General features: G+C 48.9%; 1 protein-coding gene across 2 annotated transcripts in view; it reads right to left on the minus strand.

Annotated features, from left to right (window-relative positions):
* ASAH1 (N-acylsphingosine amidohydrolase 1) overlaps positions 1–15,259 on the minus strand; it is a 64,723-nt gene that overhangs the window by 13,854 nt on the left and 35,610 nt on the right. For both annotated transcript variants that reach the window (XM_073583654.1, XM_073583655.1), the window contains 4 exons: positions 14,389–14,443; positions 13,591–13,672; positions 6,092–6,223; positions 5,893–6,016 (listed from right to left, as the gene is read on the minus strand). In XM_073583654.1, coding sequence (XP_073439755.1) covers positions 5,893–6,016; positions 6,092–6,223; positions 13,591–13,672; positions 14,389–14,443 — 393 coding nt within the window. The remainder of the gene's footprint in view (positions 1–5,892; positions 6,017–6,091; positions 6,224–13,590; positions 13,673–14,388; positions 14,444–15,259) is intronic.

A 15,259-nucleotide genomic window follows, 5' to 3' on the forward strand; every position in this document is an offset into this window, starting at 1 on the left:
CCAGTTGTCCACACCCGGAATGTGGACCGCAGAGAGTACCGACCTCGCATCCTCCGCCCAGTGTAGGATACGTGTTACTTCGTTCATCGCCTGGATGCTGCGGGTGCCGCCTTGATGGTTCACGTATGCCACCGCCGTGGCATTGTCCGACTGCACTCTGATATGAGAGTCTGCTAGCAAGTGATGGAAGGCTTTCAATGCCAGGAAGATGGCCCGAATTTCCAAGATGTTGATGGGCATGGTCACTTCCATTGGTGACCACTTGCCTTGCGCTCTGTGATGTAGGTGTACCGCGCTCCAACCTGTAAGGCTTGCGCCGGTGGTCAAAACCTTTCAGTGACCGGAGAGAAAAGGATTTTCCCATTGCAAGCGAGGTTGGCTGGAGCCACCAGTGCAGGAACCTCCTGGTTTTCGCTGATAACCGGAACTCTCTTGAGGGAGAACAGATTCCTGTCCCAGGACTTGAGGATGGGGTCTGAGGTGAATCTGGGCAAATGGTACCGCCTCCATTGCCGCTGCCATCCTGCCCAGTCCGCTCATGGCATACCGGAGAGATCGGGGGAAACCGCGGAGGAGAGTGTGAACTCCCAAACGGAGGGCCAGTGCCTTGTCCCTGGGGAGGATCACCAGACCCCTGGAGATGTCAAATAGCATCCCCAGGAAGGTCAGAGACTGACTTAGGGTAGTCGAGGACTTCTGTAAATTGACTAACCATCCCAGGCGACTCAGAGTGTCGATCGTGATTGAGACTTTGACTTCGCAGTCCTTGAAGGTGGGGGCCTTGATGAGGAGGTCGTCCAGGTATGGAACGACTACTATGCCTCTGGAGCGCAGAACGTCCATGGTAGTTGCCATGTCCTTTGTAAATGTTCTGGGAGCCGTGGCGAGACCAAACGGGAGGGCCACAAACTGGTAATGGTCTTGGTTGATTGCGAGTTTGAGAAATTTCTGATGGGCGAAGCAATCGGTATATGCAGGTATGCGTCCTGTATGTCTATGGAGGCGAGATATTCTCCTTCCTCCATGGACGCAACGATTGACCGGAGGGATTCCATGCGAAGGTGACGAACTCGAACATACTTATTCAGTTGCTTGAGGTCTAGTATGGGTCGGACGCTGCTTCCCTTTTTGGGCACCACGAACAGGTTGGAGTAGAACCCTCGTAAGCGCTCGTCTGCTGGAACCGGTATTATGACTCCTGCTTGCAGGAGGGATGAAACCGCTTGATGGAAGGCTCGAGCTTTAAGTGGAGGTTTTGGAGGAACAGAGAAAAAACCTGTGCGGTGGGCTGGTAGTAAACTCGATTTTGTATCCTGAAGACACCATTTCCTTGACCCACCTGTCTTCTGTAATAGGCAGCCAGACCTGCTGAAAGAGTAGCAGTCGTCCGCCTACAAGTGGGGTGTTTTCCGGAGGGGATGAGTAATGATGAATGAAAAGTCTGAGCTTTCCCTCCCTTGGATTTTGCTTGGCTTTCCTTTGACTGCCAGTTTCTGTCCGGCCTCTGTGCCGCCCGTGTGTTGTCCCTGAGAGGGGAACTGTTATGACTAGCCTGAAGAATTCCGAAAGGAACGGAAACGAGATTGATTACGTCTTTTAAACGTGCGTTTTGGTTTCAGTTGAGGGAGGGAAGTACTTTTACCCCCGGTAGCATTGGATATCATTGTATCCAGCTTTCCACCGAAAGGACGGCCCCTGAAGTACGGGAGATTTGTTAGGGACTTTTTTAAGGCCGCATCCGCCTTCCATTGTCTTAGCCAGAGAATATGCCGGATTGTGATGGCATTTGATGCTATTTCCGCTACCCCTCTTGCAGAATCTAACGCTGCATGGACCATGTAATCTGTCACTACTGCAATTTGCACCGCCTGGTCCGCCAGCTGAGGATTTGAAGCTTGGAGGCCCTGTTGTAATAGATCAGCCCAGGCCTTAATGGCCTTGGCTGCCCAAACTGAAGCAAATGCAGGAGCTAAAGAGGCACCTGCCGCCTCGAAGATTGAACGAGCCATGCGTTCTACCTGTCTGTCTGCTGCGTCCTTGAGGGTTGAGCTGTCAGGCAGCGAGAGAAGCGTTTGTGCTGTCAGCCTAGAGACTGGAGGATCCACTTTAGGCGGATCTGTCCAATCCTTAGTGTCCTTCTGTGGGAAGGGGTACTTTGCTTTCAAGTATTTGCGATTGGCGTTTTCTCAGGCTGCGAAAAATGCTTAGAAAGATTTTTTTTTTTTTTTTTTTTGAAATTCCGGGTGATCAAGAAAGACCTCAGATGGTTTCTGAACACTTTCAAAGGAAATCTTGTGTTCTGGTACTTCAGGGGTTGGATCAGAAAAGTCTAGCACACAAAGGATGGAAGAGATTATATCCTCAACTAGCGCAGCATTGTTAGGGGGACAAGGGAGCAGAGCGTTCCTTGTTTCGTTATCTGAGTTGGAGTCACATATGCCCTCTGAGTCTTGTGTGGTCTGGGATCGTTGTGGAGATCCACATTGTCTCTCTGTATCAGGGGACGGTCTCGGTGACCTGTAGCCACTCTCTCCCCCTGGAGGGGGACGACCTAGTGCTATGTGAGGACGCAGATGAACGCGACCTGTGGGTCCGCTTACGTCTCGAACTGTCGTAAGCGGCCTGTTCCTGATACCGGACGTCCCTTTGCTGGGTAACGTTCATAGTCGAGACATGACCCTGCAGAGCCTGCAGTAGTGAGGAGGTCAGGTTATCTATAGACTTTGTTATAGATGCGACATCTGAGTCGCCCATTCTGGCGCAGTAGCGGCCGCAGAAGCGTTGCTATTCTTTGGGTACAGTCCCAGCAGTGCGGGTACGTGCTGCCGCTGGGGAGAGTGGCCTTGCAGGCTGTGCAGACTGCGTTAAAGCAGTCTTGCCTGGTCCTTTTTTGAGCCCGACATAGTAACTATTCGCAGAGGCCCTACAGGTGTATCTACGCAGAGGAAAGGAGGGGTAGGGGAGCGTTATACGGTAGGTTACAGGAACTCACAGCTGAGTACAAAGGACCCAGCTGTGATCTTACCCCACCGGTGCTCCCCCTAGGTCCAGCGCTGGTAAATCCTCTTGTGCCCCCCAGAGACTGCTGTGCTGCCTTCAGTTTCTTCAGGTGCAGCAAGATGGCCACCGGATTCTGAGGTGGAGGGGGAAGGGGGCGCGGAGCTGAAAAGGGCGCGCGGAGCCCTTCCTGTCTCGATCCGCCCCTTCTATGACACTGTAGTGTCATTTTTCGTCATCCGGGGGCGGGCGGGAATAAGGCGGCGACTTCGGCTAGGCCGAAGCCGCGGCCTAAATTTGATAGCTCATGCCCAGAAGGGCTCCAGGACGGCGCGGTTGTCCGGGGGAGGGTCGGATTCCAACCAGACCCCCCCGGATTGAACGGTAGGCTAGCGGTGGGGACATGAGCGCCACCTGGGCCCTGTGGGGGGTCCCTTTGAGGCGCTATGCAGCTGGTGCTGCCGCAGAGACAGGGGTGCCGGGAGCCCTGTCTCTGACAAGTGCCCCGCCTGCCTGCACCTCCCCCGGTCCAAACAGGAGCCCGCAGCTGGGCTGGGGTCCCTGGACATGTAAGTGGCCGAATGGTGCCTGGTACAGGCCCTACCTGCGGTGTCTCGACCTAATGCCCCCAGAGGGGGATTAGGGAGGGTGCTGCTGTCACCGTCAGGGGGCTTCGTCCTACCCTCGACCTCAACCCAGAGCCCAAGGAAACTGGGGAAGGAGGGGGGGGTTCTCGACTTCGAACCAGTACCCGAGGGACTGGGGAAGGAGCGACATGGGGAAGAGCCATCTCGACCTCAACCGGGTACCCCTTAATAGGGGACCGAGGAGGGAGCCATGCCGGGGGTCTCACTGGAGACCCGCTTTTCTTCATCTGTAATCCGTTGAAAAAAAATTAAGGAAAAAAACGGAAGAGAGAAAAAAATCTTAGGTGTGCCTCCTTACGACACTAAGCAAAAACTGGAGAAGGCTGACGCCGTCCAGGGGTGTATACTGCAGAGGAGGAGCCAAAGTTAATCTTTTTCAGATTATGCATAGTGTCGCCTCCTAGTGGACAGCAGCATAACACCCACGGTTCTGTGTCCCCCAATAAGGCGACAGAGTAATAACCGTCGCACACGCTTATTCCTTAAATGAGATAAGGAGTGCAGGAGCGGGAATATTTTCCTCATTCAACTTCAGAATCCTGTTGACTGAATCTATAAGAGAATCAAGTGACTCTTGAACAGTTGGGGGGATTCTGAGGGGCTGACGCAACAGACACAAAATCAGAGTTATGCTCGCTGTGAACCTCAGGAGAGGGCGAGCGAGAGACAGGAGTCGCTGATGCTGAGGCACGAACGCGACTAGGAGACGCGCCATGAGCCTGCTTTGGCAGAGACAGTCCTCACGGAGGGAGAATATAGCCTTGGTCAGAGGCTCCACCGACCGTGACAGGGGCGCAGCCCCTCGGGGGTACCAGAAGCAGGAGGCCCGTCAGCAGCGGCTGCGAGGGGCACTGGAGCGCAGGTCGGGTCGCAGTCCGTGCATAACGGATTAGCTTGAGCACTGGAGAGTCATGCTCGCTGTGGTGGTATACACGGTAGAAAAACGCAGTGTGCTTCTTAGCGGACCTGTGAGTGAGGCATAGCGCTCCAGAAAGGGGTTAACGGCAGAGTCTGACTGCAGCTGCAGGGAATGCGCCGGGAAGGGGTTAAGCTTTAATCTGAGGGCAGATGCAGCTTCCCCACGGTCCTGCGTTATGTCCCCCGGGAGGAAAACGGTGGCCCTGTGGCGTCACCCGGAATTCGGCTGCTCCTGAAAGGGTTAACTGCAGCAGAGGTAACAGAGATGGCCCCCGAGATTAGAATTGCGCGTCTCGTTAGGAATGAGAGGCGCCAAGAGGAGGGGGCGGTGACGATAGCGCGGGCAGCGCTATTCAAATTGCGGCCCAGTAGGCCGGAAAAGCCAGGGGGGACTGAATTTTTGGCCTGCCCGCGATAGGCGCCGGTGGCGGGGCTATCGAGGGCGGCGCTATTTAAATTGCGGCCTAGCAGTCCAAAAAAGCCAGGGGCTAAATTTCTGGCCTCCCTGCGGTAAGCGCCGGGCGGGGGGGGGATGTTGCGACCGGGCGCCAGTGTACCGCCACTGACGCTTCTCCCGGGGACAAGGACCCGACCCCATACCTCCACTCCTGTGCTCAGTCAGGTCGTCGCTGTCCAGGGTCTTCCAGTCTCATCCTCCAGGCGATGTAGCAGAGCTGGAGGAGGTTTTACAGGGGGGTATTGCTCAATCGATCCTCCCTCTGTACAGGGGGACGGAGAGCTCTGGGGCTGATTCAGGGCATCCAAAAAAAGCGCTGTTCAGGTCTGCTCCATGCACTCCTGTGCTACGTCCTGTTGCACTTGCCCTCGTATCCGTGGAGTACCGACCATAAGGGAACCATCGTCAGAGGAATCAGCCCCATGCGTCGCAGGAAAGTGTACGTGAAGGGTTACTCCACGTGCTTGCCTGTTGTTGGTTAGGGGGAGAGCGGGCCGTAGAAAGGAACCGTCGCCCCCTTCACTCCGTTAATTAAAAAATAAAAAATTTACAGAAAATTCAAAAATAAAATAAAAACGGTGGGATCTGAAACCAGACCCAAGTGCCTCCTATAGACACTAAGTAAGAACTGGAGAATCTCAGCCAGCGAGAGGGTGTATACTGCAGGGGAGGAGCTTACTTTTTTTTCTGGTTTACTTAGTGTCCTCCTAGTGGCCAGCAGCATAACAATCACGGTCTCTGTGTCCCCCAATGAGGCGTAGGAGAAAAAAAAAAAAAAAAAAATATATATATATATATATATATATATATATATATATATATATATATATATATATAAAAATAATGATTAAATTATCCTAAAAACAAAATTACCTTTTGGGTAGTCCTATTCAGGCATTTCATGGCTGGTTTCCTTCTGTTATCAATAGGCAAAGGAGGCTTCCAATGGTCGTAGTTTGTTTCAAGGACATACCATTGGCCTTTCTGAATATTTAGCCTAAAATGCAGAGACACAAGGTCAGTATTTCTGCAGTACAATTAACATGAGGTTTTTCACTGGCTTCATACTTACTCCCAAATATCTAGGTAGGATTGTCTGGAGCGGGTGATCACACAAGCTTCCCCAGATTTGCTTCCACCCAGTATAAAGTAAGCAGGAGCAAGCAATACTGTTTTTGACAGAAGAGTCTTCGCTTCATCATAACTATATGGTGCGAGAAAAATCGAAGACAGGAAGGAAAAGCAAAATATTCAACTTAGGATCACATCACAATCAGAGCACTCTGCCTTTTGGTGAACATCATCAAAGTTGCTGTGCTCATTATGTAGTCTGGTCTTACATGTACTGAGATAAAACAGGACACAAAAATCGCAGGAAGGGGTCCTAACATCCTAACATTACACATATCCCCAGACACAACCACCCACTGGTGTACCAGAGCTGGTTTCCATGCTGTGTATTTCTGCTCTATGGTAACGTGGTGATCATTTATTAATTTCATATATATATATATATATATATATATATATATATATATATATATATATATATATATTTTACATACTGTAAAATCTAATTTTCTCATCATGTTCATTGGGGTGAACAGGGTGGCGATACCTCCTACCACTAGTAGGCAGACACCAAGTAATTACCATTGCCTAAAAGAGGCAGGCAGTTGCCAACTACCTGCCTGTTGTACCCAGCGCCAGCACAGAGAGGTCACTGACCCTCCCGCCAGGGATTTAGCTGCTCCACAACAACAGAGCATCACATCCTCTTCAGGGATGCTCTGTTGACAAGCCAAGACTACCAATGTCATGCCTATTGACAGCCGGCCTCTCAAAGTTAGGCACTGTATTTATTATTTTTAAAAATATCGAAGGAGAAATAGCAATCCCTCAGGTTACCATTGAGCAGCCGACGCTTGTAGTGCCCTTCCGTCTACACTTGTGTCTGACACAGAGGTGAGAGCTCTGCAAAGATGTGAATAAGACCAAGTAGTGGACTAACAGAGCAGGAGAACAGGAGTGTATAATCCAGAAAGCTACTATCACTCAGGTGGAGTGAGCCTTGCTCTGGCAAGGGGCGCTCTAGCTCAGCACAATCTTCTGTAATAGGAGATTGAATCCAGTGATCAAGAGTAGCCCTAAGTGTGGCTGGACCTCTGCAAGAGCCTACCAAGATGGCATGAAGGCATCCAGATGTTTGAATGGAGCAGTGGGAGGCAGGTGGAGCTACACTGCTCATACTACATCCGTATGTGTGTGGCATCTCATCACTTTAGTTAATGCACATTCTGAAGAAGAGCAAAGCATGACATTCATCTGGAATGTAGAAAACATGTTAGAGAGAAAGGTGGGTGCCAGAACAAAGCCACCCTGCCCTACAGAAGAGGAGTGACAGGTGAGAGCCACCAGTAAAAAAATTCGCCAGATGGAAGAGAACCTCCAAGAGAAAAATACTACCTTGCTGGAAAGACGTACTGGATAGAGGTCTCTGATTGGCGCAAAACAACCAGTCTGGTTCACTAGTGACCTCAGTACTCAGTTAACTGGACTGACAACTTGTATGAGGCCAGAGTATCTGAGTCCATGTGTACAAATTGACCTACAAGCAACATCTGAACAGCTCTGTGTCAGCAAATCAGGTGCAGACTGTTTCGGAGGGTTACAACTTTTAAAACATGTATTCTTCCAGGTGGCAGAAAATAACCTATAGTTTGTGCCCTATTGAAGCTACCGAAACAGACCACACAGAAGGAATGATGTAAATGTTACAATACAACACCTAATGATGTGTACATATTGCTTCATGTAGATACTATTTATACGATGTCCTCAGTGGGTGATACCTTTTAATGGCTAACTGAAAAGATGGTAACAAATTGCAAGCTTTCCAGACTACTCAGGTCTCTACATCAGGCTAGACACATGAAGAGACCTGAGTAGTCTCGAAAGTTTGCAATTTGTTACCATCATTTCAGTTAGCCATTAAAAGGCATCAACCACTGAGGACTCTCAAATCTAAATATTCTTCTATTTATACGATGAGCATACTAACCGAACAAGTCAGATCTTCACTGAACTTTACTGTATAAAGACAACAGTGATTTTGATATACATACTTAGAGTATGCAAACATTTTAGGCAGGTGTGGAAAAAATGCTGCAAAGTAAAAATGACTTCAAAATAGGGATTTTTGTGTACTCACCGTAAAATCCTTTTCTCCGAGCCATTCATTGGGGGACACAGAGACAGTGGGTGTTATGCTGCTGCCACTAGGAGGACACTAAGCATTCAGAAAGAAAAAAAAGTTAACTCCTCCCCTGCAGTATATACCCCACAGCTGGATGAGATATCTCCAGATCAGTAAAAAAAGCAGTAGAAGCTTAAACAGTCAACAGTAACGAACTATGTCAAAACCTAAGAATGCTACAAATGAGCCAGTAGGCTAAACAGGGCGGGTGCTGTGTCCCCCAATGAATGGCTCGGAGAAAAGGATTTTACGGTGAGTACACAAAAATCCCTATTTCTCCTACGCCTCATTGAGGGACACAGACAGTGGGACGTCCTAAAGCAGTCCCTGGGTGGGGAGCATACATCTGCTAATACCCCATGTACCTCTGAGTTAAGACTGAGGTACTGCCGATTGCAGGATGCGTCTGCAGAGAGCTGCATCTGCAGAGGCCTGAGAATGAATTTGGTAATGTTTTGAAAAGGTATGCAGACTGGACCAAGTTGCAGCCTTGCAGACCTGTTCTGCCGTGGCCTGGTGCCGAAGGGCCCACGAGGCGCCCACTGACCGGTTAGAGTGCACCTTAATCCCGCAGGGACGGGCGCGTTCCTGACAAGGTAGGATTCCTGAATCGCAGGGCGAATCCACCTGGCTAGCGTTGCTTTGGACGCGGCTAGGCCTTTCCTATGCCCCTGAAGAAGTATGAACAGGGCATCTGACCTGCGGAAAGGAGCCGTCCGCGAGATGTACCGTCTCAGCGCCCTAACCATATCCAGGGTGTGGAGGGCCTTCTCAATGCGATGGACTGGTGCCGGACAAAAGGAAGGCAAAACAATTTCCTCGTTGAGATGGAAAGAGGAAACGACCTTGGGCATGAAGGACGGGGACGTTCTGAGAACCACCTTGTCCTGATGAAAATTCAGGAACGGAGAACAGCAGGACAGAGCTGCCAATTCCGAAACTCGTCTGATTGACGTGATGGCTACTAGAAACACCACTTTCCAAGAGAGGATGGTCAATGACACGTCCTGCAGCGGTTCAAAAGGATCCTCTTGTATGGCCCCGAGAACCAGGTTAAGGTCCCATGGTTCTAATGGATTCCTATAAGGAGGCGCTACATGGGAGACTCCTTGAATAAACGTCCTGACCTGAGGTTTGGTGGCAATTCTTTGTTGGAAAAGCACTGACAAGGCCGAAATTTGGCCCTAGAGCGCGCTAAGCGCGAGGCCTGATCTTAGTCCGGATTGAAGAAACTCCAATATTCTCGGAATGGAGAATACCAGAGGGGAACGACCATGATCCTTGCACCATTAAAGGAATATTTTCCAGGTGCGGTGATAGATATGTCTGGATACGGGCTTCCTAGTGCTAATCATGGTGGAGATGATGTCGGGAGAGAATCCAGCCTGTGCTAAAATCCAGGATTCAACAGCCATGCCGTCAAAGACAGGGCCCTGGAGTTCTGGTGGTAAATCGGGCCCTGAGAAAGCAGATCCGAGCGATCTGGTAGTCGCCAGGGAACGTCGGCGACTAGATGTACTAGTTCCGCATACCATGCTCGGTGCGACCAATCTGGCACGACTAGGATCACAGGCACTCCCTCTGCTCTGATCTTCTTGACAACCCTCAGAAGCAAGGGAAGAGGGGGAAAGATGTATGGAAGCCGGAACCGGTGCCATGGCAGCACCAGGGCGTCCACTCCGATGGCGCATGGATCGCGCAATGAACCGAGACACCTTGTTGTTTAGCCTGGAGGCCATGAGGTCCACATCCGGAGTCCCCAACGAAGACAGATCTGGTGAAAGACTTCTGGATGAAGAGACCACTCTCTTGAGGCAATGCCTTGGCGACTGAGAAAATCTGCCGCCCAATGTTCCACGCCTGGGGATGTGAATTGCTGAGATGGAGGAATGGTTGGTCTCGGCCCAATGGAGGATGTGACTCACTTCGTGCATGGCCATCTTGCTCCAGGTACCTCCCTGGCGGTTGATATATGCTACAGCCATGGCGTTGTCTGATTGGATCCTGATGGGGTGACCTGCAAGGAGATGGAGGAAACTCTGTCGAATCTCTAAGATGTTGATGGGGAGACGTGATTCTTGGGTTGACCAACGACCCTGTGCTATGTGGTGACGAAAGACCGCACCCGAGCCGAGAAGACTTGCGTCGGTGGTTACTATCAACCATCTTACTGGGAGAAAAGACCTTCCTTGATTCAGGGAGGACTTCAGAGTCCACCACTTGAGGGCTTGCCTGACCTGCAGGGACAGAAGGATCCGACGGTCCAGGGAGAACGGGTTCTTGTCCCAAGCTGACAGCAACTGGTGCTGTAAGGGACGTAGATGGAACTGTGCAAACGAAACTGCTTCCAAGGCAGCTACCATTTTTCCAAGAACTCTCATGCTGAAACGAATGGAGTGAGAGGCTGGACGGGAAAGAGTTCGCACTGCCTGTTGTAAAGCTTGCGTCTTTCTGGAGGGAGAATGACCAACCGGCAGGAAGTGTCCAAGATCATTCCTAAAAAGGAGATTTGCTGAGCCGGTTTCGAGGAAGACTTTTCGAAGTTTATCTTCCACCCCAGGCGTGAAAGTGTATTTACGGTGATCTCCACAGATTTTTCGCAGACTGAAAGGGACGGACCCTTGATGAGAAGGTCGTCGAGATACGGTAACACTACTACTCCTCGAGAGTGGAGAATGGCCATGACAGCCGCCATGACCTTGATGTCGATGGATGCTAGGAACTATCCTTTCTCCATGGAAGCGACCACTGACCGGAGAGATTCCATTCGGAATCGTCGAACCGTTACGAACTGATTTAACAGTTGGAGATCCAGAATGGGAAGCATCGAGCAGTCTTTCTTTGGAACCACAAAAAGGTTTGAATAAAATCCTCTGAACCTCTGGTGATGAGGGACCGGAATGATGACGCCGTCCCTTAAGAGAGCCTGAACAGCCCGAAGGAAGGCTCTTGTCTTTCCTTTGGGCGGAGAGGAAAGGAAAAAAACGAGTTGGAGGGTAGAGGAAAACTCTATCTTGTATCCGGAGGACACTAGCGCTCCCTGACCTACTTGTCGTGGACGACCGCGACGGTGAGGGCCACGATGGGCGCTTAGAAGGTGCATCGCCGCTGACTACATCAGCGCTATCCCCGGGGGACAGGACCCGACCCCATACCTCCACTCCAGCGTTCAGCGCTTTTCGGTCCTCTATGCAGGCTCTCATCCTCCAGGATGAAGCAGAGCTGGAGGAGTTCTTAAAAGGGGCCACGCTCAATCGACCCTCCCTATGATAGGGGCATGGAGAGCTATGGGGCTGATTCAGGGCATATGTCGGTATCCGGCTGCTCTGTCCTGCTCCGGACGGGAACTTCCATCATCGCCAAAGGTAGAGGAATCAGCCCCAAAAACGTTGCAGGAAAGGTACGTGAAGGGTTAGTCCACGTGCTTGCCTGTTGTTGGTTCGGGGGGAGAGCGGGCCGTAGAAAGGAACCGTCGCCCCCTTCACTCCGTTAATTAAAAAATAAAAATTTACAGAAAAATTCAAAGTTAGAATAAAAACGGTGGGGTCTGAAACCAGACCCAAGTGCCTCCTACAGACACTAAGCAAGAACTGGAGATATCTCATCCAGCTGCGGGGTGTATACTGCAGGGGAGGAGTTAACTTTTTCTTTCTGAATGCTTAGTGTCCTCCTAGTGGCAGAAGCATAACACCCACTGTCTCTGTGTCCCCCAATGAGGCGTAGGAGAAATAAGGGTATGTGCACATGATCCGGAGTTGCTGTGGGTTGGATGTTACAGCACAGTGGAGTGCATAGTAGCTTGGGGGATCACCTGTGGACACTGACATGCGGTGCGTCTTTCCAGACATTAGCATGTCAACTTTCACCCACAGAATGTATTGAACGCAGTAAATTCGAGAAGGTTCAGTGAACACATGCGGATTCACCTGCCCTCAATAGACATGAACGTGCGCTGCGTCCAAAGTGCTTCTACTTCCGGATTGTGTGCACCCGGCCTAGGTGTTAATTATTTAATTGTAGCAATTAACAAAATGCAAAGTGAATGCACAAAAGAGAAAATCGAAGTCAAATACTACATCAGCAAGGTTTCTCACAGGCAAAAAATTCAAAACAGACAGGGATTTCAAGATGTAATGTTCAAGCTCTTTTGAAGAAGCAAAACAAAAAATTGCCAAAATAAGACCATAGACACAGAGGTTGGCCAAGGAAAATTAGTATAGTAGATGAAAAACAATATTTACTTCTCTGCAAAAAAAAAAAAAAAAATGGAACATGTCCATCAGCTCACAATTGGCAGCAACTAGTGGGTCCCAGCTACACCCATCTACTGATTGCAGAAGTAGTCTATGAAAGATTCCAGGCTGAAAAATCATACCTTCCACATGGAAACCAGTTTAAGCGGCTCAACAATGCATGGACATATAGGAACAGAGGTTTAGAAAATTCACAGCAGATGGTCTGGAGTGAAAAATCTGGCTCTAACAGAAGACAGCTTCTTTACTGAAGGGTTGGAGAGCGAAACAATAATGAGTGTCTTCAGGTACCAGTGAAGCATGGTGGAGGTTCCTTGCAAGTTTGGGGACATATTTTAACAAAATGGAGTTGGGGATTTGATCAGGATTAATGGTGTCCTCAATGCTGAGAAATACAGACAGACACTTATCTCGGGGGAGAAGAATGTCAAATAGGATGATGCCAGCAGTAACGCCCCATCGACATAGCAGTCCAGAAGAGGAAGAGCTGCTCTGTAGACACTGAGCACCTGAATCGCTGGCAGGAGCAGTCGGTGAACTTCCTGTACCGGGTAGAACAGGTAGGTAGTTAGCAACTACTTACCTTTAAGTTTTTAGGTCCATAAAAAATAAAAATAAACCCTTTAAGAATTATCATCAGAGTAAAGGCCAACAAGTAGTCTTCGAAGTGATGATATGGCCCCCATAGAGCCATGATCTCAACACCATCCAGTCTGTCTGGGATTACATGTAGAGACAGAAGGAATTGCACAAGTGACATCCACAGAAGATGTATTGTTAGTCCCGCAAGAGGTTGGAAACAACCTCCTACTGCGTGCCTTCAAAAACTGCGTACAAGTGACAAGTATATGTAGAGGAATTAATGCCGTGTGGTCACACCAAACAGTTATTCGATTTACATTTTTCTTTTGTTCATTCACTTGGTATTTTGTTAATTGATAAACTATTAACATTCCTGTTTTGTTTGTGCAAGCATTCTTACTTTGCAGCATTTTCCCCACACCGGCAGAGAACTTTTGCACACTACTGTGTATAATTTTCATATAAAATTTAATTGAGTACCTGGTGGCATTCTCCAACACACTTCTAGTGAGAAAGCTCATCCAAGCCCCTTGTCTTATTCCCAAGATCCATTCAAGAACACCTGCATTTGCACACAGGAAAACACAGCCACGAGTGAGAAGCTTTTAATACAATGGCAAAAATTATTTGGAAGATACACGTCATTACAGTAGTACTCAATATGGCAACAAGACAACAGAGAAGTGGCCCTTAACATGCAAGGAATGAACAATTACAGCACATAAGTGTGTGCCTAACTGAGTGCAAAGATGTCATCGTCACAAGAGCCTAAAATGTCAAGATAAGAGAGGCAGGAGAGCTGTGAGGCAAGTGTACCAGGTATAGCACATGTGAGCAGCCATTAGGAAGGTGCAGGGATCAGAAGCACAATGCAGTAGACACTGGTTAAAGGGGTGGTCCGGCACCTAAATGTATTTTCTAAATATCTATCCTTACAGCCTAAACATTTTGGTAACTTGCTTTGTTATACAATGCGCTACACTTTTCCCAATCCAACTAATCCCTAAATGTGTAATTTTCATATTTCACTTTGTGTGACACTTTGTTTGAAAGAAGTCTCAAACATGAAGTAACAGGAGGCTGGGGCTGCACTCACTGCGCAGCGTCCATCGCCCCTCCAGGAACAGGACATCATCAGGGGCAGCGCTGCAATTACATACTAGTTTATTGCATTGCCACAACCTCCGAAGATGTCATAGATCTCGGGAGATGGACGCTGTATCACATGTGAGTGCAGCGTCGGCACTCTGCCACGTGTAGGTGCAAAAAGTAACTTACCAATATAGCCGCCATCAAGACTAAAGCGCTCGTTCATGGTGAGAGTGAGTACCCCCTGCAGAGAATGCAGTGATATTAGCGAGGCAATACTTGGCACCAGTGACATATCTAATATGTCATGCTAGATGCTTATCAGTCTTTGAAGTTCCAGAACTGTTACTTGAGAAAAACCATATTATTTTCTGGTTAGGCAATAAAGGTATTACTCCGAGAATACTTTTATCATCATTGGGCAGAAAAGTATTCACATTGAGAAAAACTGAAACAAAACAACCTGGCATGGGATACATACATGGGTTTCAATATTGTACCCTGATGCAAATACTGTTTCTGTCTTGTTACACTAACCTCTTCATACAGCAGCCGGTTTCCTCTTATTTGCTCCCCTTCTTCCAGAAGCAATAACTTTTTTAGCTATATGAGGGCTTGCTTTTTTTGAAGGAAAAGTTGCAGTTTTGAATTGCACTATTAACATTAAATGTAGTGTACAGAAAGACTGGAGAAAATTCCAAGTGCAATGAAAATGACCTGGCACCACGATTCTGATACCAAACCTAAAGGGGTTATCTGGCTTTAGGCTACAAGGCTGCAGTCACATGCTCACTAGATGGGCATGGCCTCAATAAAGCAAGTGTATTAAGCGAGGCCAGGCAGTCTAGTCGGAATGTGGCCGTACGCATGCAAATCGCAAACTTTTGGTCACATGCCCACCCACTCATGATGCCGGAGAATCCTCACAGTGTGTGCAGTGTGAGGATTCACAAGTCACAGAGTGACTGCAGAGACCTGCACACTAAATCCAGACAACCCTTTTAAATATTTGTTTTATACATATACAGCACAATTTTGCTTTAGGTCTGGGAATGAGGGA

Source organism: Dendrobates tinctorius, unplaced genomic scaffold (assembly GCF_039654945.1).
Source record: "Dendrobates tinctorius isolate UK_male_01 unplaced genomic scaffold, ASM3965494v1 ptg000079l, whole genome shotgun sequence".
In the NCBI taxonomy this organism is placed as follows: domain Eukaryota; kingdom Metazoa; phylum Chordata; class Amphibia; order Anura; family Dendrobatidae; genus Dendrobates; species Dendrobates tinctorius.